Consider the following 25,046-nt stretch of genomic DNA (forward strand, 5'->3'; position numbering starts at 1 on the left):
TATTGAGCAACTACCAAATTTGAGTCATTTACCCAAGTTCTGTTGAAATCTGGGCACAGCCCTTTTAGCAGCCTCCATACAAAGTACCTACTGACAATCTAAAGACCTATGGAATTGTATAGGAAATGTCACCAGGACACTCAGCTAGAAATTAGCAGAGCTAGGACTTTGTGCCATCTGACTCCAAACTCATGTTCTTAACAATATTCTGTAAGCTTACATGTAACTCACCTGCAAAAGGTGGCATGTGACTTTAGAAGCTCTTACAGTCCAGGATAGTTCTTGTAGAATATTCTTCAGTTTTGCCCTTCAAGCCATTTTGTAACCCAGAAGTTAGCAGTTTCTCCTAATCCTAAAGTTTTAACAGATGTGTTTCTGGATTCTGGCAAGTTAAAGGATTATAGCCCATGGCTCCGTAAGGATTTTTTTTTTTCCTTCTGTCAATGGCTCACAGAGAACTTGAGCAGGAAATTTTAGGGAAGAACAAATAAAGGCCAGTTATGCTACACAGCAGCTAAAAGTACTGTATTAAAATATAAGCTGACCATATCGCTTCCCTTATTACCCATAAACAACTTCCAGTTGCCTTTGGAATAAGATTTAATCTCCTTAAGTAGATCTTTAAAACCTTCTTAATTGATATCCCTTCTGCCTCTCTTCAACATCATTGGCCTCGTTTCCTCTCTATGTGTTTTGTTCATACTGACCTTAAATGGCCTTGATTCTTTTCTTGCCTCAGGGATGCTGTTCCCTGCCCTTCTACCCAACTCCAGTAATGTATCAGTCTGCCTAAATGTTACCTCCTTAGAGAGGGCCTCTCTCTTTCTCTACCTGCCCCCCTCCATCTAAGTTAGTTCTTTTACTGTTATCCTCCATCACAGCACCCTGTTTACTTCCTTCATACCACTATCACAGTTTGTAATTATATAGACCTATATATATTTATTTGTTTACATATTTAATGAGGGTTTCCTCTAGATTAAGATCCACAAAGGCAAGAATCTTGTTTTTTTGCACCTGGCTCTTTATAAGTAGATACTGAAATCTTCATGGATTTTGTAATAATTAAATACTTTTTGAATGAATAAATATTGAATGTTCTTCCAGATGCATGAAGGAGGTAGAAATTTGTTACTTGCTGTGTATATGTGGCACTTTATATCATATTTTAAGAATTGTTAAGTCAAAATTGCTATAAGAAAAGATTACTAAGGAAATAGATTTCTTCTGTCAAGAATTCATGCAAAAGGTAGCATTTTAACTAAACCTTAAAGAATGAACTAGACTATACATTCAAAAGAGCAAATGGCCATGTTTTAACATAATCCTAATTCTGACATATTTTAAGTGCGTGATAGATGTTGAATAAATAATGGCAGAATTTGCACATATACAGAAAATGGTAGAAGAGATGGGGAAGGAATGACAAGCCAAAGAGGCATACAAGTGTCAAAGTGCTAAATTTATTCAGGAAAAGTAAAATTAGTTTCAGTGGAGTATTTGAATGTGAAGAGGGTTAGATTGAGATAAGGTTGGAAAGTAAAGTCTGTACAGACATAAATGCAAGATAGTGAGCATAAAATAAGTGTTATCAGTATCAGAAGTTACATATGAATTTGATTAGGTTTCTCTTGGCAGACCGAAATTAGTTTCTGGGAGTACAACCTGAACTGCAAATTACAGCTTGAGAAATACATGAGGATGGCATCTGGTTCAGCTTGGAGTACTGGTTCTGTTATCAACATCATCACCATCAAATAGCAAGATTCCTGTACTTGGCTTGGCTGGAAAGAGTGTTTTCCTTATTTTCCTGGAAGGGAACAACACACTAGCCTGACAACGCCCGAGGGGTGTTTGAACAGTTATTATAGAATTTGTATTTTACTTAGGAGCTCCATGCAATGACTTCTAAAGTCCTTCCGAGTCTTAGTGAGGTTTTTATGATGCACAACTTGAGTCAGGGCACTCAGGTTTCCATTTCACATGGTCTGCATATAGATGAAGAAATGGCTCTTTTCAGGTCAATTGTCGGAGCCAAACTTTTTTCCTTAGCTGGGTCAAGAAGTATCCAAGAGGAGCTTATTAAATATCTGCAGTTGATGAAGATGAGAAGGAATTTTGGAGAAATATCTCCATTCAACTGTTTCTCCAACCTTCTCTCCTTCTATCAGCATGGGTGACAGAAATAGGCACAGATTGAAAAGGTTATAAAAATATTTTAGGGTATTTTGTGAGACCTAGACCTTTAGGGTATTTTGGGAGTTACTAGGAAAGGCAAAATGTGCTATGAATGTTCAGAGATGTTAGAACTAGACTTTGGAAGATGAGGATTTGTTGCATTAGAGATTGTAAGCCTGGGCATTCCAGACTGAAGAAACAATGTGAACAAAAATACCAGACAGGAAAGTGTGGGATATGCCCTAGAAACAGTAGAAACTTTGGCAGTTGGGCTTATTTGGCTGGAACACAAAGTACATGTAGGCTGAAAGGTAGGGTTGGGGGCCTTTATTTTAAAGATCTGTGTGCTCTCAGAACAAGGAGGTTAACAGACAGTGGAGAGGTCAGTAGGCAGTGGAATTTTTTTGAGCAGATACGTAGAACCATGCCTCCATGCCTTCGGTAGATTCATTTGTCATTGATGTATCATATGGGATGAACAGAGGGCAGGGCTACTGATAGGAAAACCCGTGTTTCTAATAGAGCTGCTGATAGTGAAAACCAGAGGCAGGCTGGGTGAATCTTCTAATTTACTTGCGATTAGGAAAAGTGACCAACATTGTAACATTTATGGATACAAAATTGTGACATTGGGTTAATAGTAAGGAAAGTTTAATAGAGAGTAAACCCAGAGTGGGGAAAGAGGATACTTAGGTTCTAGCCAAGGTACCTCCACAGCTTTCTAGTATAACATTGAACAGGTTGCTTAAGCTCTCTGTGCCTTAGTTCCTCTGAACCAAAAAGAAATACTATGAGGATAGAATAAGATAATAGAGTTGGATTTACACGAAGGAAATGCCATTGTTTCATACCATGTCATTTGTTCAGGTTCCATGCAATGATTCATTTGGTAGATGTACAGAGTAAAAATATTTTTAAGTTAATCTTCTCTTACAGTTTGCTCTGTTTTCTCTACTGCCCTTTTATGTGGCACTTGTCAAGATTTAGTGCCCTAGAGACTTATTTTATATAAAGAATCTGGATCTGGCATCTCAGACCGCTTAGAGGTCAATCACAGCTAGTGTGTTCTCTTCCTTCTACTTTTAGAAACAAGTGTGAGTTTTGTTTACAGTCTCCTCACATTTGTCACAAAACAGATATTTTACAAAAGTATTTATAAAGGCAAATTAGCCCAGAAAATGTAAAGGTTAGATTCTCCCAAGAACTTTGTGGTTTCATACTGTAGGCTTCTGTGAAATGAACATGTAGAACTAGATGAATTTGTGATGCCTTACAACTCTTAAAAAATTCAATTTGTCTATGTTGCTTCTATACCAGCTACATTTTCTACTTGTTGATATAGAAGTATTGAGTAATTTCTAAGCATATCTATCAAATATATTGTATAGCATTTCAGACTTACTAAGTCTTGCCCAGTGTGTCAATAACAGATTAAGGAATTAAGTTGTTTGTTTTTATGTCTAAATTGCCAAAGGAGAAATGCAGAGAAAAGTAATTTATTTCAGCAGACACTGTAATCTATTACTATGTGCAGGGTATTAGAAAATGCAGGCCATTCATAGATAAATAAGACAGGGGCCTCAAAGAATTTACAATCCAGTACTAAGGAAGAGGGTAGAGAAATATTCTGTTCTCCTGGAAACTAAACTGAAAAAAATGTAGAATTAAGTTTTAGCTCTGGGTAGGACTTTATTAATCATATAATTCAGTGTTTTACAGTTAGGGAAAATAAAGCTCTAACATATAAAATGGCTTGCCCAGTATAGTATTTATCACCTGCTTCTCTTTCACGTTTAAACGAGTTCTCTGTCCTTTATATTTTATTACTCGTATGGTAATAGCATGGTCTATTCATGTTTGCCCAGAAGGCAGAGGTGATCTAGAAGTTGGACAGCGAGCATTTAAAAATTAAGTTTGTCTTTAGTATGTTTCCTCTTGAAAATGATAGCCCTCCATCGCTGTATAATTCTCCTTGTAATCAGTTCCTCCAGGATCTATCTTGCCCCAACAGGTTCCTCATCTTCTTTGCTTAGCCTGAGCAGCTTAGTAAGGTGGAATAGAGATGTGGAAAGATGAAATTGATGATAGAAGGGGGTGACCTTGAACCAGTATCTGGAAACTGTTGATTAGAATCAAATCACAGGTTTGTTTTCTGTCTTTTCCATAGTTAGAATGATTCTCACAGCAGCTCCTGTGTTGTCCTTTTTACTAAAATAGATATTCTTAGTCAAGATGGTTTGAGTAAAAGAGCTATTCCCACTAATTCACAGCTGCTCTTTTATTCTTCTAAAAACTTGTCAGTCCATGCAGCATTTCTTGTTTGCCCAGAGCACTGGCCACTCATAAATGAAGGCTTTCTGAATTTTAAGTGTAACTGTTTGAAGTAGTTTTCCCCTTTATGTCTCTGGCAGTTGGTTACTTTTGATGCAGCCCATTAGTCTGATGTATGAGTAATTCAGCCACATAAACTCTGCTATTACTTGGGTATGCAGACTCTGCATAGTTTGGTTTCTTTCCATGAAAAGTGCTTTCAGGAAATGCTGTGCAGATTGTCTGAAATAGTAGAGCTCACTTTGGTATATGGTGAAGAAAGAGAAAATAATACAAAAATTTGCCAATAATCACTAAATTAATTTCCTGCCAGTTCTATTCATCTCTTTCTCATCTTAGCCCAACCATTGCCATGAAGAAAAAGCAAGTGAGAATTTGTCATAGATGATCCCTTGGAGTTATTTTTATTATCAGCAAAGGCAAAAAATTAGAAGGAAAAACAGTAGCCTTTGTTTTATTGAAGAATTTTTTTAAAAATAAAATCTGAGCTTTTTTTTTTTTTATGGTAGATTTTTGGCAATTATTCTTCTGAGTTCTGACTATCTTTACAAATCTACAATTGTAGCAAGTGCCCTAACTCCCATTACCTGCCAGACTTAATACGGGGGGAATTCTGTGTATGAAATTTTTAGATCTTTTACATTTTTTTCTTTATTGACCGGACCTATTTTTTCTCTACTTCCACTGCATCATTTTACTTAACTGTTTTTAGTACGTTGACATGGCAGAACTTTGGCAATACTGTTTTTGCCAGTTCTGGGTGAGAGCCTTTGTAAACCTATGAGGTGCTTAAGCCTAATACTCTCTGTGATTGAACTGGTAAAATTAAGGACCCTTATCATCACTGCTCCTCAAGGACACAGGCCAAGGAAAGGCAGCTAAAATATCCAAAGGGTTGTCTGGTTCTATTCGTACAGTTTCTACCAGTCACATTTCTACCATTCAACTTGGTATCGAAATGTGAAGCCAGGACCTAAGGGAAGCCTTTAAGGGGAAGAATCTTTCCCCTCTTTATTCATCAGATTGTATTTCCTGCTCCCATTTACTAGGAACTGCTACATTTTGGGGTTTTTTCCAAACAACTCCGGTATATTGGCCTGGAATGCCAAGTTATGGAGTGACACCTAAGCCCTAATTATTGTGCCATTATATCAAGGTCTCCCCTTTATTCCTACCTCTCCTTTACCTCCTCCCTCCCCAAAAGGACAGCATAAGTGTGGAATTCATAAAACCATCCAGAGAATTGTAAAGTGCACCTAGAGGGAGGGGCACTTGAAACAGCCAGAGCCATTTCTCAGAATATCTACTGACCCCACACCGGTCATTGAAAACCAGGATTAGTCCAGTTAAACTGGTTGCGTGGTCATGTGAACGTAGTCCATTAGCATGAATCTCTGTTTATGGCAGTAATTTACTATCTTTGACCTTGAATTTCCCGTATTTGTGCTTGCTTAAAGCTTATGTCACCAATCACAAATAATGGCTGCAGAAAGCAGAAGCCCAACTAGATAGACTTTTCTTTGTTTACTGTTTTTAAAAATCTAAAAAGGAACATGACCCTAATCGTTTTAAGAATGAAAACTTTCTTCCTTATCTTCCTTATCTTGGAAGTCAGGAAAGATTGCAGGCAGTCTCCAAAAGAATTGTGTGAAGCTCCAGATTGCATCCGTCTGAGCTGGAGAAGAGGGACCATGTGGCAGATGTATGGCCACTTCTGTGTAATCTTTTTGTGGGATCTAATCTCCATAGTCTCTGTGGATTATTGTTTCTTACCATCATTGTGCAATACCAGGAAAATAAAAAAGAATTTGAAGTTTAAACCAAACCTGGTAGAAGTAATGTCAGTGCTAAGACTCAGAATAGGCATCAGAATTTAGCCTCACTAATTTCCTAACTTCTGTCCATAAATTCATGTTTATTTTGCTAGAGATGCTAGATTTTGCAAAGAATCTGGCCCTCTGGTTAAGCTTTACAATGTGTGTGTTGGGCGGAGGGGTGGACAGGAATAGAGGAAACTTCTTTTTTGATGATTCTCAGAAGTAGACTGAGAATTAGACCCTTGAATACAAGGAAGTGTTGAAACCCATTTGTATAAATACTGCACCATACTTATTACATGGGGAAAAGCAGAAAGAAATGCAAAGCTATATGACATTCAATGTCAAATGTGCCATTTCATTTCCCATATCTAATAGCATTCAAGGCAATAGAAACAAGTTGGCATATAGGCAACTTGTTCAAGTATCCAATTGAAGGTAAGATAAATAATATAGTGTAACAAGCCTTCCTAAGAAATAAAAACTTCTTAACTATTTTGTAGAAACGCATGCTTGATTTTTTTCCTATAGTCAATTCCTAGACCATCTCTCTTGTATTTCCTTAAAGATCCAAGAAGTTTTCTATGGTAGAAGCCATGACGAACTATCCACATGAGTGTTGATAACCACTTGTGGTCTCAGGAGACAGGATAGGCAGAAAGAGGCTTGCCAGTGGTCTCGGCAGGAGAGAAGCTAACCGAAAGCTAATGTTTTGAGTAATGTCTTCTCCCACAAAGTTTACTCATTGGCCTTTCCCTATCTAAGATCTTTTATTGCCTCGTATTCCACATAATGATAATGGTTAACCATGTGTCAGCCACTTTGCTAGGTGCTTATGTCTGTTCTCTCATTTCCGCCTCTCAGCAGCCCTTTAAGTCTACGGGCCAGACACCAGCTCCAGGGAGGCTAAGTAATTTTCCCAAGTCATCCAGTCAGAGCACCTTCCAAGTTCTTTGACAGATGTTTTCCAGATACGCGGTTGAGCTCATCACTCCATTATGTAGTGCAAAGGTGATCTCCAATATGGGTTCCTCTTGGATTCTGTTAGAGAAAACTATTTGCCTGAATGGGCAAAAATGTAAATGGAAGAATAGTATTCCTAATCTTTCTACCTCATTGTAAACTCAACTTGGTAAATAAAATATTGTAGGCAGATTTTTTCATAAATTGAAAGCTAGGAATCCTAAGATTTTTTTGTTGTTTTCAGCTCTACTCTTGAATTCTATATTCAGATTTTTTTTTGTTAGTATTCTTCTTTAAATAATTTGCAAGTTTGATGAAGTGAAAGAATAAAGATAAGAAGAAAAGTGAACAGTGGAGGTTTTAAACAAGAACAGGCGAGTTAGCCAGGAATTAACATATGCACTTAGATTGCCCTAAAACCAGAAATCCAGTGAATCAGTAAGTAAACAAACTTTGCTCCGGTTCCACTCATCATTACTAACCCTTCCACAAGCGCCATTCATTGTAATTACTTTACAAATCAAAAAACTTGATTTCATGAAAGTACAGTACAGCTTCTTTGTGGACCTTGAACCCAGTTCTTAGAAAGAGACAGTGGGGTGGAGCTAAATTAGAGAAAACAGTTCTTGAAAAGCAAGTCGTTGAAGTTGGCTGTGGAGTTTAGAGAAACTTGAATAAACCAAAGGCAAAACAGCACACCTCATCATTAAACCATTTCAGATTATAAATTGAGACAAAAAATGGTATTGCTGTATTGCTGTTCTTTGGGTTAGTCTTACTTTAGTACCATTTTTATTCTGGAAGAAGCTGAGCTTAGATCTTCTTAGATTAGAGCTATCAAAGGAAACAGACTAACACTAAACAACTGCCAGTATAACTCCTGTAAGTAAAATTTCTCTTCCTAGGAAAATGGGTTAAGTATGTTTGATTCCTTTAGAAGATGAGTTATCCAAATAAATATGGCACATCACTGAAAAACCAAGTAGCTAGAGAAAAGAATAAGCATATAATTGCTTTTATTGATTATGCTTTAATAATAAATTCCTGAGTTTTTCCTTTTTGACGTCATTTGAGTTTGGCATATTCCCATGGGATTTTTCCTAGAACAACACTTTTAGTGAGCTTAAGAACTTGTCAGGATTGGCTTGAGTTTGTGCTTACAATATATGTTTGTAGGTTAATTTCCACCAGAATTGTACCTTCCAATTCATATACTATTGAGCAAGCCTTGCTTAGTATTCCATTACAAGAAATACATTGTCCACTGATAATGAAAGGAAACAGATTCTGTTCTTGCTCTACTTTCTAGTGTATGTGAAATGTATCCTGCAGTGATGACACTTCAAAACAGGTGCATATTTTGAAAGTAGTTCTTGAGGTTTGGACATGGATTACTGGGTCACTGATATGTCTGAAGAGATTTGATTACATATCTTCATGGTACAGGTTTTACTCTTAATTAGTAATGAGGTACATGAACAATTAGGAACTTATGGATCTTCAATAAATATTGATGAGAAGAATATGTAAAAGGTCAAGGAAATCAAGGGTACTGATCTTAAGTAGTTTGTAATGTTATGTTCTTGCTTTGTGAACTCTCATTTACTTGTCCTCTTATTCCCCAAAATGAAAATTATGACTGTTCAGTTTTCCCTTCTAGCTTTTCAGCCTTAAAGCTCCTTCAGGAAAGACTCTCTGAATGGTTCATCTCTGTGTCTCCCTCAGTTTCTTACCCCAGAAGGCACTCCGCAAATATATACCAAATCAATGGCTAGGATTCATGTTGATAATATGGAATGGAATTATCCTTCATGGTTTTCTTATGCTCTAAACATTTTCCAGACTCTTACTAGAAGGGAACAAAATTTGTGACTTCTTCCTCAGTCTTGTATGAGGATATGTTATTAGTCTTCCTGGATGGCAGTAGTCATTTCATTCTTATTTCACTTCATTTGCTTGGTTCAGAATCATAATTTATGATCACTCAGATAGCAGTGATCTCTCCATCCTACCATGACTCTATCTGAAAACGGCTACCCCCGTACCATTTGTCCCTTCATTGAAACTTTGTGTGTGCTTTGTTGATTAATTTTGTGTATGTTGTTCTTTACCTTCTAATATAAAAACTCTGCGGACAAAGATTTTGTTATATATCGAGTTGTACCTCAAATCTAATCCCTTTATGGCAATGGCATTACTAATACCAGATTGCCAAACTCTATAATATAACTAAATATAGTGTATCACATGAAAGTTATTTAAGATCAAAGTTGAATATTTGTGCTTTTAAGTTAGATATACATGACTCCCTGAATCTATATAAATTTCCTATCTGAAGCATGCCTTTTCTCTACCTCTAAGTAATGCTGTCATGTTACCCTGTTTATTTCTTTTACAGCACAAATCACACCATGAAATTGATTCCTTTTACTTATTTGTCTCTATATCAGATACCTTGTGTGCCTTATTCACTGTTAAATTACCAGCACATAGTAGGAGCTTTATAAATGTTTATTGATTGAATGAATGAGAGGCACACTCAGGGTCATGAATACCTACTTGGAATTTCTAATGCATTCTTTCTTCCACAAACTGGAGTTGAGGGACACAGAAAGAGAATCCATCAACGCCCACCCTCAGCACCCTCTTCAACTTCGCACTCCCTACCCCCACCCACACCCACACCCCAGCTACAGGAGTTTTTGCTCCTTCGTTTATGTACCAGATGGACTTTTGGAGTAAAGCAGTGATGTGATAGTAAAGATACAAGGTTGAAATGCCTTGTCTAGACTTAATTTAATATAGAATAATCAATTTATACCTTGTTTTCAGTTTTCTGAGCTCTACTGCCCTGCTAGGATTGAAATTGTGTCTAAATTCTGAGTACACTACTTGCCTAGGGCAGTAGCAGACCTTTCCTTCAAATTCAAATTAGCTGAAGGCTGGTTGTCCTATATCTGAAAATGTATTCTTAATATCCTGATGGAACACAGGTCACCAAATTAGGTAAATTATCTGAAGTGGTTGCTTTTTATATTATGACATTTATGATTAGAAAGCCCAAGAGCAGTTCAATTTCATTAATGGCATCAATTTGTCCATCATTACAAAACTTGTCTGTTTCCTACGCAATCCAAAGAAGTTACTGTTCTTCTCCTTACCTCATATTTAAATTTGAACATATATTGAACATAACTATTCAAGGAACAATTCTGCAAAGTAAGTGTTAGATTTCTGAAACTTCAGGTGTACATCCCTTCCGCCACAATCTCCAAAGCTGATCCCTATGAACACAGTTACTTCTCTTTTATCTGTAGGTTATGAAAAATAATTCTAAGTAAAGCTGCTAGGATGAAGTCCCACAAAGATGAAATATTTATCAAGAGTCAAGATGTTACACCCTTCTTATATATACTCCTTTTTCCTAGAATCGTCTGCTGACTCTCCACCTTTCTTGGAAAAATGAGCCATTCCCACCATGTGGGGATGAGCTATGTGGACCACAACAATACCATGCCACCTTCTCAGCACCACCCGATGACCTCAGCCCCTCACTCCCATGGCGGGGGAGCTGGCGACATGATGATGATGGTGAGTGCCATGGGAGAGGCAGCCCAGGCCCTTTCCCACCCACTTGGGTAGTAGAAATCATTGCATTTTAGAACCAGAAGGTTGTTATTTAAAGGTCAGTTTAGCGATGAGGAAAACTAAGACTGAGTTAGACAAGGCAAGTGATTTGCCCAAGATCACGTGGCAGGTTAATTACAAAGCCACACCAGAACCAAGATTTCCAGGGTCCATACTTCTGTATTCCTTACTTTCAAAATTGACCCTTTTCTGAGTTAAGTTCTGGTCTTGGTGCTTTGTGTAGAAAAGAGAAAAAGACAAAGGTTGATGGTGGGGACAAAGGAGAGTACTTGTGGAGAGTGCCTGGGGTGATAATGCTAAAATGAGAGAGACAGCTTCCTGCTGCAGTGAATGTGTGATGTTATCCAGATCTGCTTTCAAGTGTTCTAAGCTTCTGTACCTGAAATTCTCATTTAGACTCTTCAGTCATCTCTAACTGACTTGTTTTGGTTTTCTGACAGCCCATGACCTTCTACTTCGGTTTTAAGAATGTGGAACTATTGTTTTCTGGCCTGGTGATCAATACAGCTGGAGGTGAGTTAGCATCAGGTAGTGTCTGAAGGTGACAGTCACATGAGAGACAGTGACAAGAATCTGGAGACCCAGCACCCGCTTTTGTCGTAATTACAGAATCATTCTGGTTATGATACATAACCATCTGCTTCCTATTCCCTACATAGGAGGTAAGGATACACGATGCTTAATTTTGAGTTTCTGAAAAATAATTTGGATAACAGATAGGAGTCTTTTGTAATCCATTTCCTTTCATCCTTTTCCAGAGTGTTTCCCTCTTTGATAAGTTATTGGTCAGGATACAAGACTATAGTCAAGTTAAAATAACAGAAGAAGCATTTTATATATACATACCACAAAAAGCCCTAGATTAAAAGCTATTTATCTAGTACAGTGCTGCCATTTTACAGATAAATGAAGCTTCAAATAGTAAAACGATTAGCCCTAAATTACACAGAATGACTATGTCAGAGCTAGGACAGTGACCCAGACCTTCTCGACCTGCCTAGTCCAGTGCTGGTTTTGGTGTACGACTGTGTTCTACATCGCTCCTGATTCTTGGCTTGGCCCGTCTTAGTGTCAGCCCTAGATTTTGGGTAACCAATCAACCATTTCTTTGTTGCTGTGCCTTAAGTTCAGATTGCAGAAGCTCAATAATCAGTTGGAACTGCTTTGGGTGCTGTTATATCTTTGGATCCACAAAATCAATTTGTTCTGGGAAGAAAGGGAGCATTTATTTCAGGTAGTGTATTAAATTAGACGTTTGAATACATTCATAGCATTACCAATGCTTCCCAGTGTGAAAGGCTTAGAATTGAAGTGCCTGTTCAAGAAATAGTCAGTACTTAAAAGTAAAGTGTTTTATTCCCCTTTTGCATAATAGACTCAGAAATTGAGAGTAGCACCTTTTCTATGTTGTCTTTCTAGCTTGGACAGCACACCAGCTAATATTTTTGCACATGTTTAACCATACCACCATCTTTTCCTTCCCTACTTAGAAATGGCTGGAGCTTTTGTGGGCGTGTTTTTACTAGCAATGTTCTATGAAGGACTCAAGATAGCCCGAGAGAGCCTGCTGCGCAAGTCACAAGTCAGCATTCGCTACAATTCTATGCCTGTCCCAGGGCCAAATGGAACCATTCTTATGGAGACACACAAAACTGTTGGGTAAGAAGATTGAACTGATCCAGATGGAAGTTCTGAAGACCTGGGTTAGCTACCCTGTTTCCCCGAAAATAAGACCAGGTCTTATATTAATTTTTGCTCCAGAAGACGCATTAGGGCTTATGTTCAGGGGATGTCATCCTGAAAAATCATGCTAGGACTTATTTTCCGGTGAGGTCTTATTTTCGGGGACACATAGTAAGCAGGAAAGCAATTATTTTATTTGCAACAGCCCCCTTCTTGAGTTAGTGATTCTTTGTGACCTTGATCAAAACTGTCTTTGGAGGCTTGGGGTTGTGGGTCATGAGCTGACCAAGGGAGGAATGCTAGGAACCCTTTTGCAAACATGAATGTTCTTAATTGTAAGTATTTGTCACTTTGGAAGAAGATAAGGAATCTACATTGTAAAATATTAGCCAACATAATAATAAGTTAAGCAAAGAAATTCAGGTAAGGTAATAGAAGCATGGCAGAATCCAATTTTATAGAAAGTAGTACCTACCCAGCTCTAGTCTCAGTTTGTTTACAATATAAGATTGTACAAATGTCTATATTCCATCTAAGAAAGAGTTTGGATAACAACTGGTTTTTCCCACAGCTTGACAAATGCTTTTTGAGATTCGGTTTTAATAGAAATATAGGTCTTAAAACTAAATTGGAGTTCTAGCAATCCTATAGACCAATACCCTGCTCTCAAGTACACACAGTATTATTTGTTCCCATTGTACTGATGAGCTTATTGAGGCCCAAACAGATTGTGACTTATCTAAGGTGACAGAACTAGTAAGTGACTGAGGGGACAAATACCAGGTCTCCTGATCCCAACTAAGTACTTTCTGCTTTATCACCCAACCCTCAATTCTATTTCCATTTTTTTTAGAATGTGAATTTTGCAAAGGTAGAAGGCCTGAAAATGTTCAGGCAAATAAGTATGGGAGGGTTTACTTATTCCCTGAAAGGGAAACCTGAAAATCCTTTCAGGATTCAAGATGGAGGTGAGTCAGGGTATTAGTAGTCCTCCTTTCTCTCCCCAGCTCCCGAAGAGGGTTCCGCCTGCTGACATAACCATTAACTAGCCGTTGCTTATAAACCTGGCAGCCCTATCATGTTTCATTTCCAGGGACCAAGAAACAATACACGTATACACAAGTACCTGTGAGTTGCCAGGGTGGCTATGAGGTTCAGGCTGGGCTCAGGACAACTGTTCCCCCTTTCTCCTGATCTGCAAAGGAGCCTGAGCATTCCTAGGGGTCTCTGACTGTTTCCCTATTTACTCTCCAGGCAACAGATGCTGAGCTTTCCTCACCTCCTGCAAACAGTGCTGCATATCATCCAGGTGGTCATCAGCTACTTCCTCATGCTCATCTTCATGACCTACAATGGGTACCTCTGCATTGCGGTCGCAGCAGGCGCCGGCACGGGGTACTTTCTCTTCAGCTGGAAAAAGGCAGTGGTTGTGGACATCACAGAGCATTGCCATTAACGTCAGGCTCCATGGTGTGGCCTTATCGAGTGCAGTGGGAAGCAGGTCAAGACTGGAAGACATGATTCTGGCTCTTTATCTCCTTAAACATGCGCACGCGCGCGCACACACACACACACACCTGCTCATATCTTCCCTTGCTCCTTATCTCCTTACACACACACACACAAACACACAATATACCACCCCACCCCACCCCTGCTCACTAGAGGTTTAGCTTAGTCTCTGAGCTAAAGTGGTAACCTCCCTCTTTTTACCTGAGCTGAGCTTCCCATTTCTCTTGAAGCGAAGCCACCCATGAGATGTCCCCTCCTCCACCATCATCTTAGATCCAAGTTGTATGTTCTGGTCTAATCCAGGTAGCTTTCTATTCAATGATGATCACCTGCTTCCTTTCTTAATCTTCTGTTTTTATTTTTTTAACAGACAATCTGTGAATTTGGTGGGTTTTTCCTGGGTCAAGGATGGAAAGGGATTAACTTCAGCCAAGGTATATGGCAGCTGAGGGAAATTCTTGCCCAACTAAACCCAGAGCCCAAACTTAACATTAAAAAATAAGTTCCAGTCTTTGGACTCAGTGAGTGGGAAATACATTGTGCCTTTCCCTAGGTATGATGTCTTGCATCGAAATCTTTGTACTGGGCAGAGGGGCTAGTTTGAGATTAAATCCAGGCCTGGAGCTTGCAGAAGTATGCATTCTTGGGTGGCTGACTCATCAACTGAGTTCCCACTTAACATTTTGATTAGAATGAACTTGTTAAGCAAAAAAAAAAAAAAATGACAATCAGTTTGAGAAAATAGAAATAGGTATTTTAAAATAAAGTCATTGACATTTTACTTTGACTTGATACCTTGGTTTGTCACAGCTGAATGAAGCAGAAGAGTTTGAATCATTATCTCCCATTATTCTTCCCATGTGTCTGCCTCTGAACTCATGATTTTCAAACTTTAGCTGCAGAAAAATTACCTCGAGGGCTTATTAAAAACACTAGTTGCTGGGCCTCGAACCAGAGCCAAAAATTGGCATTTCTAACAAGTTCCCAGGTGAAACTCCTGCTGATGGTCACACTACCACACTTTGAGAATCTCTGCTTTAAACTAAGGATGTATCACCTGGTGGGGTGAACATGGGAATTCGAATTGCTCATTGGTAGCAGGTATGTCTGGGCTTCACTCGTGTACCATATGCTGCTGGTCAACACTTAATCATTCCACAAACATTTATTCAGCCCCAGCTGTGTGTGTGCCCCCACCCGCATACACACACGAAGGGCTATAGCCAAAGTAACTTTTATCAGCATCTGTGAAATCACCAGTCATTTTTAAAGAGCTATAGTTTCTTGGCAGAAACTTAAAGGTTGAGAAAGACCTTTGATCTACAATGTAAATCAACCAGTCAGAGGCCAGAATGGCAAAAGTCTAGCCCTGTCATTGGAGAGAAGCTTAGGGTATCGTCTGCTGCTGCCCAGATTTTCCTCAGCCCCCAACATCCATGCCCTTGCTAGGCAGATTCTCCTCCTCTGCTTGACCATCTTTGGTACTCTTGGTGGCTTAATTAGATCACAAGTGGCCCAAACCTTTGTCAATGAAGAATCACATTGAATTTTTATCTGTTCAGTTGTTAGTCTACACTGCAATTTTGTTCCCAGTCCAAACTACCTCTGTAAAGTGGCTCTTCTCTGCTGGCCTGTTAAATCCTGCCCTCCTTGGTGCTAGACTCCACTGTGCCTCAGGGCAGAAGAGATATAACACAGCTATCCAGTTGGCCTCTGTTGTGGTTTTGAAGTTTGTACTTTTCTCTGTGGGTACAGTTAAATATTGGAGAGTGAGGAATGTGTACTTCCATGGCTTTGAACCAAGAGAGGGTTATGAGTCTACTGGACTGGGTTAAAATCTAAGAATCAACATTTAGTTTTGTGCTTTGCTCTCATTTTAACCCCTTGTAGTGCCAATACTTAGCATGAGCAGAGTAAATGACAGGTACTGACAGAGTCAACATTAAGGTGAAAATAGCCTGTTACTGTCTCAGAAGCCAAGGAATAATAAAACCATGACAAATAAAATAGTGTTTAGTAGTGACCCTGGTGCTGTCTAGAAATCTTGGCATGAGCTGCTATAAAATAGCCCTTTCAAGAACAGGATCTTATCATGAGGAAAAATCATGACCAGTTAAAAAAAGTGCTATGAATTTGAAACTCCCAGAAACATCAGTTTGGGATATGTCTTCAGGTATTCAAGATAGAGCCTCCTGAAAAACCTGAATTCCAGCAATTCTTAGACTAGGTTGCCAAAGGAAGAATCTAGTGAAGGAGAAAAAAAAAAAAGCTTAAATTCCTTCTTTCTTGAGCTGTTGGATTGTGATAATGATTCCATTGATTTTCATTTCTGCATCCCTGTTCATTTGGAATTTACTGCCTGGCTTTGTTCCTTTTGGATCCAAATTTCTCTTTTCCTTCTTCCCTATTCAAATCTCTTAAAAGCCCGTATCCCCATTTCTTTGGCCCCTTTCTCTGTTATTTTCTCTTTTTTCTGTCTTTTACCGTATATCTAAAAGATACTGTCTTTTATCCCGTATGTTTAGTTTATTAAGTCTCCCCAGCCCTCCTGACGCAGTGGACATTACTGTGCAGTGGACATAGATACCAACTAGAGTTGTAATATTTGGTAGAGACCTTACACACATTTCGAGGAGCAGTTGTCCCACTGGAACTTCGGTAAGGCTGGGTAGAGGGCTACCAAGTACCATCTGCAGTTACCGAATCTTATGTGCTCTCCCCACGTTTGCTGGAGGAACAGTGAGCCCCCTGTTGCCCACAAATGGAATCCTGTATCCACCAGGGAATTAGAGATGAAGGTTTCCTCACTAGTTCTGTAATGGGGTGTCTAGAGTTCCTTTTCGGGCTGTGAGGCACTGGTCTTGAGTTCTAGCCACAAAGCGTGTTCTAGGAGGAGCTGAAAGGGGCAGGGGGTACACTTTCATGTCATTTAATTTTGATCCTGCCCTCTCCAGCTGCTTCTTTCAAAAAATACTATACATCTAAAGATACAAAGTCTACATTTGATATAATGCCTTAATCACTGGGTCTACAATTAATGTTGACTTTTAGATTGTAAGCTCCCAGAGAGCAGTATTGTTGTAGTAGGAATGTTCTAACAGTATCATGTACAAAAGAACAAAATAAATATTTTGATTTTGTGATTCTATGCATGTCTTTCTACCCAGAGTGATATCAGAATAAACGGTCTTTTCATTGTCCACAGATTTGGCCATTACCACTCAGCTTCAACTAATAAACCCACAGCCAGCCTGGTTCTGAGTCCATGATCTTAACCCGTTGCTACATGATCAAATAAGTGGAGTAGAAAATTTACTCCTTAAGAGCAGAACTCTAGACTCAGGAGCGGTTAGGAAAGCCTTCGTGAGGTCGGCTTTAGTTACTCTCCCTGCCCTCCTCCGCCTCACCAGCAGATCACCCAGGCTTGTGACAGAAGTTGAGGCCGTCTTGTTTCTCCCTTTTTTTCTTTGCCCTTCCATATTGGCCTTTCCAGGCTTCAAGATAACACAGAGCCTGATTCTTGCAGTGTTTCTAAGACTGTAAGATAACAGAATTGAGGGTCCTAGGTAAATCTGGAGTAAAGGTTTTTTAAGACTGGTTGAAGGAAGAAGAGAAACTATATATCCTCTTCTACCCGTCTTTCCCACATTCTTATTACCCAGACTTAAACTGCCCTAGAAAGGCAGGGTAAAATCCCTGCTGAGGGTTCTCTTTAGAAAAGATGATTCTGAGGCTCTACGATTGGTGGTTCCCTGTAATTGAATTAAATCGTGGAAACAACAGGACAGGATTCTAAACTACCCTCTGTGCTGCCTCTCAGATTGGCTCCTAGTGGGAAAAATTCTTTGGCAAGTTGGGAAAGGAAAGGAAGTTGGAATAATACTGTTAGGTGCATTCCTACTATGTTACCCTCCACTGTCTGTCCTCCCAAAATTATACCCAAACTAGTCACAAAGCCATTCTGTAAACAGATTCTGGTGGCCCACAGCTTGATCAAGTTTACACGAAAGTCACTCGAACCTAATCTCCACAAGGGCAGGGATGTTTGTTCACTGATGTTACTAAGTGCCTACAATGGTACCTGACACACAGGCATTCAATAAATACTTGCTGAATAAATGAGTCAAATGAAAGGCAGTGACAAGGATCAACTGGAAGCGTTCTGTGTTCAGGGTCTTTTAATAAATAGGAAAAATGTCACCTCTTATAGCAACTACCTTTGAAGTCTGGTGGTTAACAGTACTATGATACTTCATTAAGGATATCTCACACTTTTCCAAAAATATATTTATTTTTAAAAACAAATCAGACACATTTTAGAGTCACATTTTCCAGAGACAAACCAGAATTTGCATTTCAGTTTAGAGTGAAAGCTAGCATCAGTAATCTCATGCAGAAGTGTTTCTCTCTCTAGGTGGTAAAACACTCTGCTTGACTACCGCACTCAATTCCCTAAATCTTGTTTGTACTTCTGCCATCATTTTATTCCATTCCAGGGCTCTGGCACGAAAGAGAATCCACCTCTAAAATTCAAAACTGCCAAATTGAGAAGAACGATTATTGGGCTTGGCTTGGGGTTTATAACCAATTCGCTCGTTAATCATCTGTTCGCGGCTCTTGGGGTCACTGCTGAGCGCAAGGGCACCTTCTCCATCACTGCCTCCTACGACATCCACATCTTCCTTTTGCTTCTTACGGGTCTGAAAGTACAAACATTTTGGGATTAAGGCAACATTCTTTGCATTAGCAAATAATTATTTGGCATTACCATGTACTTAGCAAAGTGTAAAGGATTAGGCTCAAGGGTTAAGCTCTATAAAACAATAAACTGAAATCCTAGGTTTCAATGGTTAGGAATACAAGGGGGATTGACAGTAGTCCCCCACTTATCCGCAGTTTGGCTTTCTGAGGTTTCAGTTACCCGTGGTCAACTGAGGTCTAAAAATAGTAAATGGAAAATTCTAGGAATAAATAATTTACAAGTTTTAAATTGCATGCCATTCTGAGTAGTGTGATGAAATCTGGTTCCATCCCACCTGGAACATGACTCATCTCTGTCCAGCGGCTCGACGCTGTAGACACTCCCGGCCACTGAGTAGCCGTCTCAGTTATCAGAATGACTGCTGCGGTACATGTGTTCAAGTCACCCTTATAATAGCGTAATGCTATGTCACAATGCCCGTGTCACTCACCTCCCTTCACCTCATGTAGGCATTGTATCATCTCACGTCATCACTAGAAGGGTGAGTACAGTACAATAAGATTATTTTAAGAAAGAGACCATATTGATATAACTGCTCTATTGTTATAAATCTCCTACTGTGCTTAATTTGTAAATTAAACTATCATAGGTATATATGTATAGGGAAAAACATCCTATATATAGGTTCACCACTATCCGTGCTTTCAGGCATCCAGTAGGGGTCTTGGAACATATCCCACTCAGATAAGGGGGGACTACTGTATAATGATAAAAGGTATAACCCCTACCCTTCAGGATGTCACAGCCTACCAGGGAAACAGGTAAATAGACAATTACAACACAGGGTGGTCAGAGCTATGACAAAGGAAAGCACACACTGCCAAAGAGACACAAAGAAGAGGTGAAGAGTTGGGGGAGGAGTGAAGGTTCAGAACAGGAAGCTGCAATTAGAAAGATAAATAAGAGTTGGCAGAAAAGGGAGAGAAGGGTATTATTCAAGAGAACATACGGAAAAATAAAGTGACTGGTAAAACAATAACCACCAAAAATTAACAGCTTGACTGACACCATGAGATTAAATGTAACATAGGAATAGAAGGTTTTGTGCTGTCTTATTAAAAGGACTGGGATTTCATTTCATTTTCAGAAGGTTTGGCTCTTAAATCACAGGTGACGACAGAATTCACAAAATCTAAGTCTCAGTTTGATCATTTTCAAAAAGCGGTCCCATAACTACCACTACCTAACCGTAAAGATACCAGATGATGATAACTTTCTAGGACAGCATAAACATGCTTCATCGAGAGCTCCGTACTAGAAGAATGGCTCACTACTCATCACGGGAATTGCTGCCACTTACTGAACTGTGAGCATTTAAATGCCAATGTCAAAGTACTACCATATTTGCCCCAAAATAAGACCAGGTCTTATATTTTTGCTCCAAAAGACGCATTAGGGCTTATGTTCAGGGGATGTCATCCGGAAAAATCATGCTAGGTCTTATTTTCCAGTTAGGTCTTATTTTCGGGGAAACACGGTATAGTGAATCAAATACACACACACACACACACACACAACACACACACACGGTGGAAAGTTCATCAACGTAATTGTCCAACTTTCGTGCGTGTGTGTGTGTGTGTGTGTGTAATGACTTTCCTCTCTAGTTAATCTACATTACCAATAAGTAACATTAGAAGGTTCTCCCCAAATAACTTGGTGATCACAAGTTCTAAAAGACAAAGGATGCTATCCCTTTAAAAGCCATGAGAAACTCTTGAGAATATCCAAATGGAATGAAATCATTTAAAAGGCTTCCCATCATGAACAACTGCTGTTTCAGAATCCAGCCATCAAGATGCAATCAAACTAATTTGAATAACAAATGAAATGCCAGTTTTCAACTGGTTTCATTTTAGTTCAGGGCAATGTTATCCTTCCCTCCTCAGTAGCTCTAAAACAGCAAACCCACTGGGCAACTGCCTTTAGGAGAAAGACTAACTCAAAAGTGAGCTGACTCTGCAGAGTCAAAGTTCAGTATGCGAGCACTTTATGAGACTCATTACAGCCGAAGTTTAAACCATACTTAAAGTTTATCCTTAATAAGACACTATCAATGTGAGCGTGTAAAAAGCAAAAAATTACGATGCTTAGAGAACACTAGTCTCCTGGGGTGAGGAGGAGGGAAAAGAATTACAAGTTACCTGTCTTAATAAGAAGCACATACAATATACGGTAGAGCCATCCTGTTCATGGATGTGTACAAGATGTCCTGTCCTCTGCCACACAGTAAAGAATACCCACCACCGTAGGACAGCAAATGAAAATAGGCTTGTACTGAGCACCTCCATTGGGCCTGGTATTGCAGGATATGGAGGCAAAAAGAATGTACTAATTCCTGACTTCAAGGAGCATGTGGGGGGGAGGCAGAAAAACAGAAAATGACAACAGATGGTACTAGGAGAGAGGTCAGCACAGGCGGAAGAGGTTGAACCTAACCAGCTGGGGGCAGGTAGTCAAGGAAGACTTCTAAAAGGAGCTGAGTTAGTGGCTCAGGCGATTAGAGCTCCGTGCTCCTAACTCCGAAGGCTGCCGGTTCGATTCCCACATGGGCCAGTGGGCTCTCAACCACAAGGTTGCCAGTTCAATTCCTTGAGTCCCACAAGGGATGGTGGGCTCCGCCCCCTGCAACTAAAATTGAACACAGCACCTTGAGCTGAGATGCTACTGAGCTCTGGGACAGCTCAGTCGGTTGGAGCCTCTCAACTACAAGGTTGCAGGTTCGACTCCCGCAAGGGATGGTGGGCTGCCGACCCCTGCAACTAAGATTGAAAGGACAACAACACTGGGAAAAAGTCCTGGAAGTACACACTGTTCCCCAATAAAAAAAATTTTTTTTGAAAAAAGGTAGAATCAAAAGGTTTACAGACATTTTGTATATAAAAGTTGAGAGAAAGGGAGAACTCAAGAATGATTCCTAGGTGTTTCTGGCTTGAGTGACTGAATAGATACTGAAATGGGGAACACTCAGGTGAAATTGGCTTGAGGAAGAAATCAAGAGATTTTGTTTTAACATGTTAAATGTCGGAGGCTGAATGATGACCCCCGAAGCTATCAGATCCTAATCCTAGAAATCTGTAAATGTTGTCTAATATGGGAAAAGGGTCTTTGCAGATGTGATTAAGGATCTTGAGATCCTGAATTATCTGAGTGGACCCTAAATGCCCTCAGATGTGTCCTGATAAGAGGGCAGAGAGAGATTTCACAGACACAAGAGAAGAAGGCAGTGTGATCATGGAGGCAGAGGTTTGAGATCCGGGGGCCAACAGAAGCTGGAAGAGTCAAGGAACAGATTCTCCTCTAGAGCCTCTGGAGGGGGCGTGGTCCTGCTGACACCTTGATTTTGGTCCAGTGATACTGATTTCAGATTTCTGGCCTACAGAACTGAAAGAATAAGTTTCTGTTGTCTTAAACCACCAAGTTTGTGGTAATTTGTTACAGCAGCCACAGGAAACTAATACATTAAATTGGAAATGCCTGTAAAGAATCTAAATAGAGATTTCAAGTAATCTGTTGGTATAAGAATCTGGAGTTCAAAAGAGTTATTGTTTTAAATATTCCTAAGTATTTGAAAGTTGTACTCCTACCTCTAGGTCCTTTCGAATGTTTTCAAACTCCTCAATATCATCAAGCTTCAGCTCCAGGCGGGTTGGTTTTCGTCGCAGCATGCTGAAATCAACACTAAGAGCCAGACCCAGTGAACTATTAGCTGTTAAAAATGGCAGAGAGGAGGAAAACCTGAAGGGGATAAATCTCAGCTACAAATATCAGATCAATTTGTAAGCACGCATGCTAAAATGAATGGCAAATAAAAGACTCATTTAGATTCACACATAGACTTCTAAGTCTTTACGTGTCTGAATATTATATTTTTATTACATGATGGAGATCCAAAACTCTGTAATTCCAAAAAACTGTTTCTTCAAGAATTTTAAGTATTTAAATAGCAAGCTGCCTATAAAAGAATTCTAGGCAACAATCACTTTAATCTCATGCTCCAGTCACATTCAAAGACATATTCTAGCTAAGAGAATAACACTAAAATATCACATCTTAATGTAGTACTATTAGTGGGAGAGCATACAAACCATTAAATTTGATCAACTCTACACGAGAATTGTAAGAGATTTGTGATCACTCCTGAATGCTAAAATCAGTTTACTAAATCTAGGGAAAACTCCCTCTAACTCACCAATTCACAGGGTTATCTTCAGGGTCAAAATAGGTCCTACATGTATGGGGCATTCATTAAACAAACACTTCTTGTGCTCCAGCTGCAGAGTTAAAACGCACAGTCACAGTCTGTGGGGAAAACAAACACGTAAACAGAAACCTGCATACAGTGTACTAAGAACTCTGGTGCAGGAAATGCAATGGCATCACACAGGCCCAATTCATTCTGGGCTGAGTGTGGGGGCAGACATGGAGGATTTCCTGGAGGAGATGATGTCTTGGTCGGCTTGGGAAGGGCAGGTAGGGAAAGGGGATTAAGGGCATACCAGGCAGAGAGAACAAAGATAAAAAGGGGCTCAAGAGTCCACACCAGTCTGAAAACGCAAGGTCATGCTTACGCTAACAAAAAACGTTTTTTGGAGGAAAAAAATATAACTCCCGCACTGAGTTTAAAATCTGTTGATGACATCTTTATATTCTCCACCAAATCCAGTAGAGTGTATCTATAATAACTAGGCAGTAAACGTTTTGTTGAATAAACCAGAGATCCAAATAAAGTGAAGTGAACTTTCCTTGAGCACTGTGGTATGCTTTTCCATTCCCATTCTTTACACTTTTATTTTAACACAGAAACCCTGTGAGGCTGGCAAAATTACCCGTTTTACAGGTGAAGCCAAAGCTGCTCGGTTTGGTTAATAAATGAAAATGATGTAAGTGAAAGCTCCTTTATTTATAGATATCAATTATTATTACATGTATCTAGGATGTAGCTAGGGGCTGAAATATAAAAAGAAAATGTTTCCCTCTCCCTCCCATGAAGCTTGGGATACCTACAGGTGGTATTATCAACCCAAAACACTAGCACATTACATTTCAAATCGCTTTATACTAAATCAGATACTATTTTGATTCCAATGTAGATAAATGATACTGGAAGCCAAAGTTCAGGGGAGGCGGAGATGTTTAAAAGAAAAACACTACTTTGCACTGTCTTATCTTTTCAGCAAACTGAAAAGCTTGTCACAAGGTAGCGATATAGGGTAAAGGTACTTGCTCTGGAGGCAAAGGGCAGAGGTTCTAATAATAATCTGTTTATTTTAAACAATTAGCTTCATCTTTCACAAGATCTTAGTTTCCGTATCTGTTATTGAAGTAAGTTCCTGGAATGTAATTTGGCATTCAGTAAATGCTCAATAAATAACAGCCATTATTATTATTTTAACTGTTCTTGTGGAGAGGCAGGAAACACCTCTGTCCAGCTCTGGGAATCACCAGTATTTTGAGCATCTCCACCCCCCGACATGAGGGCAAAAACCTCGTCTCGTTCGTTTCTGATGCTCCAGCACCCAGCGGACCACAGGGCCGTGGCAAAGTTGTTTGCGTGCATAACGGCTCACATCCATCATCTTACTCTAAATCTGATACGAAGACCAGGCTGAAGACAACAAAATCAGGCCGTGGCTCCTCCGCCCGGTCCTTATTTAACTTTGGCGCTAGAGGGCTCTTCGAGCTTAATCTCTAGCTGCTGCCCAAATTCACCCAGCTCAGAGGGGGCCCCCGGGAGAGAACCTCCCTACAGCGGAGAAGGAAAACAGCTCTCCCGCCGCAGCTCCAAGGTAGCGCTCACAGGTCTACCGCAAAGGTTTCCATAGCAACATAGTCCCAGCTCCAGGACGACGTAAAGCCTCTCGTAGGGCCGGGAGGGAGGGACAGCAGGCCCCGGAAGCCCTCCATTCGCTCCCGAGTTCAGCCCGGAGCCGCGCGACTCGATGCACCTACCTCTTTACAAGCCTGTTCAGCCCCTTCGCGGAACCTCAGTGCCCACCACGAATCTATGCCAACTGGACTACACTTCCCAGACTGCTCTGAGCCTCTCTCCCCGCAAGACCTCGACCTTCGCGTGCGTTTCTCGGAGGCTATACGAGTCACACCTCTCGACACGGCCACAGTCTTTCCTACTACGATTCCCAACATGCTCC

General features: G+C 39.8%; 2 protein-coding genes across 9 annotated transcripts in view; one reads left to right on the forward strand and one right to left on the reverse strand.

Annotated features, from left to right (window-relative positions):
- Positions 1-17,280, forward strand: part of SLC31A1 (solute carrier family 31 member 1) — a 31,270-nt gene extending 13,990 nt beyond the window's left edge. Inside the window, exons 2-5 of the mRNA XM_033122266.1 lie at positions 10,718-10,880; positions 11,378-11,450; positions 12,428-12,596; positions 13,875-17,280. Of these exons, the coding sequence (XP_032978157.1) occupies positions 10,752-10,880; positions 11,378-11,450; positions 12,428-12,596; positions 13,875-14,076 (573 nt within the window). The 5' untranslated portion in view covers positions 10,718-10,751 and the 3' untranslated portion in view covers positions 14,077-17,280. The remainder of the gene's footprint in view (positions 1-10,717; positions 10,881-11,377; positions 11,451-12,427; positions 12,597-13,874) is intronic.
- Positions 17,281-18,401: 1,121 nt separating this feature from the next.
- Positions 18,402-25,028, reverse strand: CDC26 (cell division cycle 26). 8 transcript variants are annotated; one of them, XM_033122270.1, is made up of 4 exons: positions 24,847-25,027; positions 23,087-23,168; positions 22,482-22,575; positions 18,402-18,832 (listed from the first exon to the last, which is right to left on the reverse strand). In XM_033122270.1, the coding sequence occupies exons 2-4, from the start codon at positions 23,137-23,139 to the stop codon at positions 18,656-18,658; spliced, it is 324 nt and encodes a 107-aa protein (XP_032978161.1). In that variant the 5' UTR covers positions 23,140-23,168; positions 24,847-25,027; the 3' UTR covers positions 18,402-18,655. The 8 variants fall into 8 exon arrangements, with proteins under 8 accessions (XP_032978161.1, XP_032978159.1, XP_032978158.1 ...); XM_033122268.1 differs by having other exon boundaries at positions 22,482-22,632; XM_033122267.1 differs by having other exon boundaries at positions 22,482-22,632; positions 23,087-23,196.
- Positions 25,029-25,046: the final 18 nt, after the last annotated feature.

The sequence above is a fragment of the Rhinolophus ferrumequinum genome, chromosome 12, assembly GCF_004115265.2.
Source record: "Rhinolophus ferrumequinum isolate MPI-CBG mRhiFer1 chromosome 12, mRhiFer1_v1.p, whole genome shotgun sequence".
NCBI lineage: Eukaryota > Metazoa > Chordata > Mammalia > Chiroptera > Rhinolophidae > Rhinolophus > Rhinolophus ferrumequinum.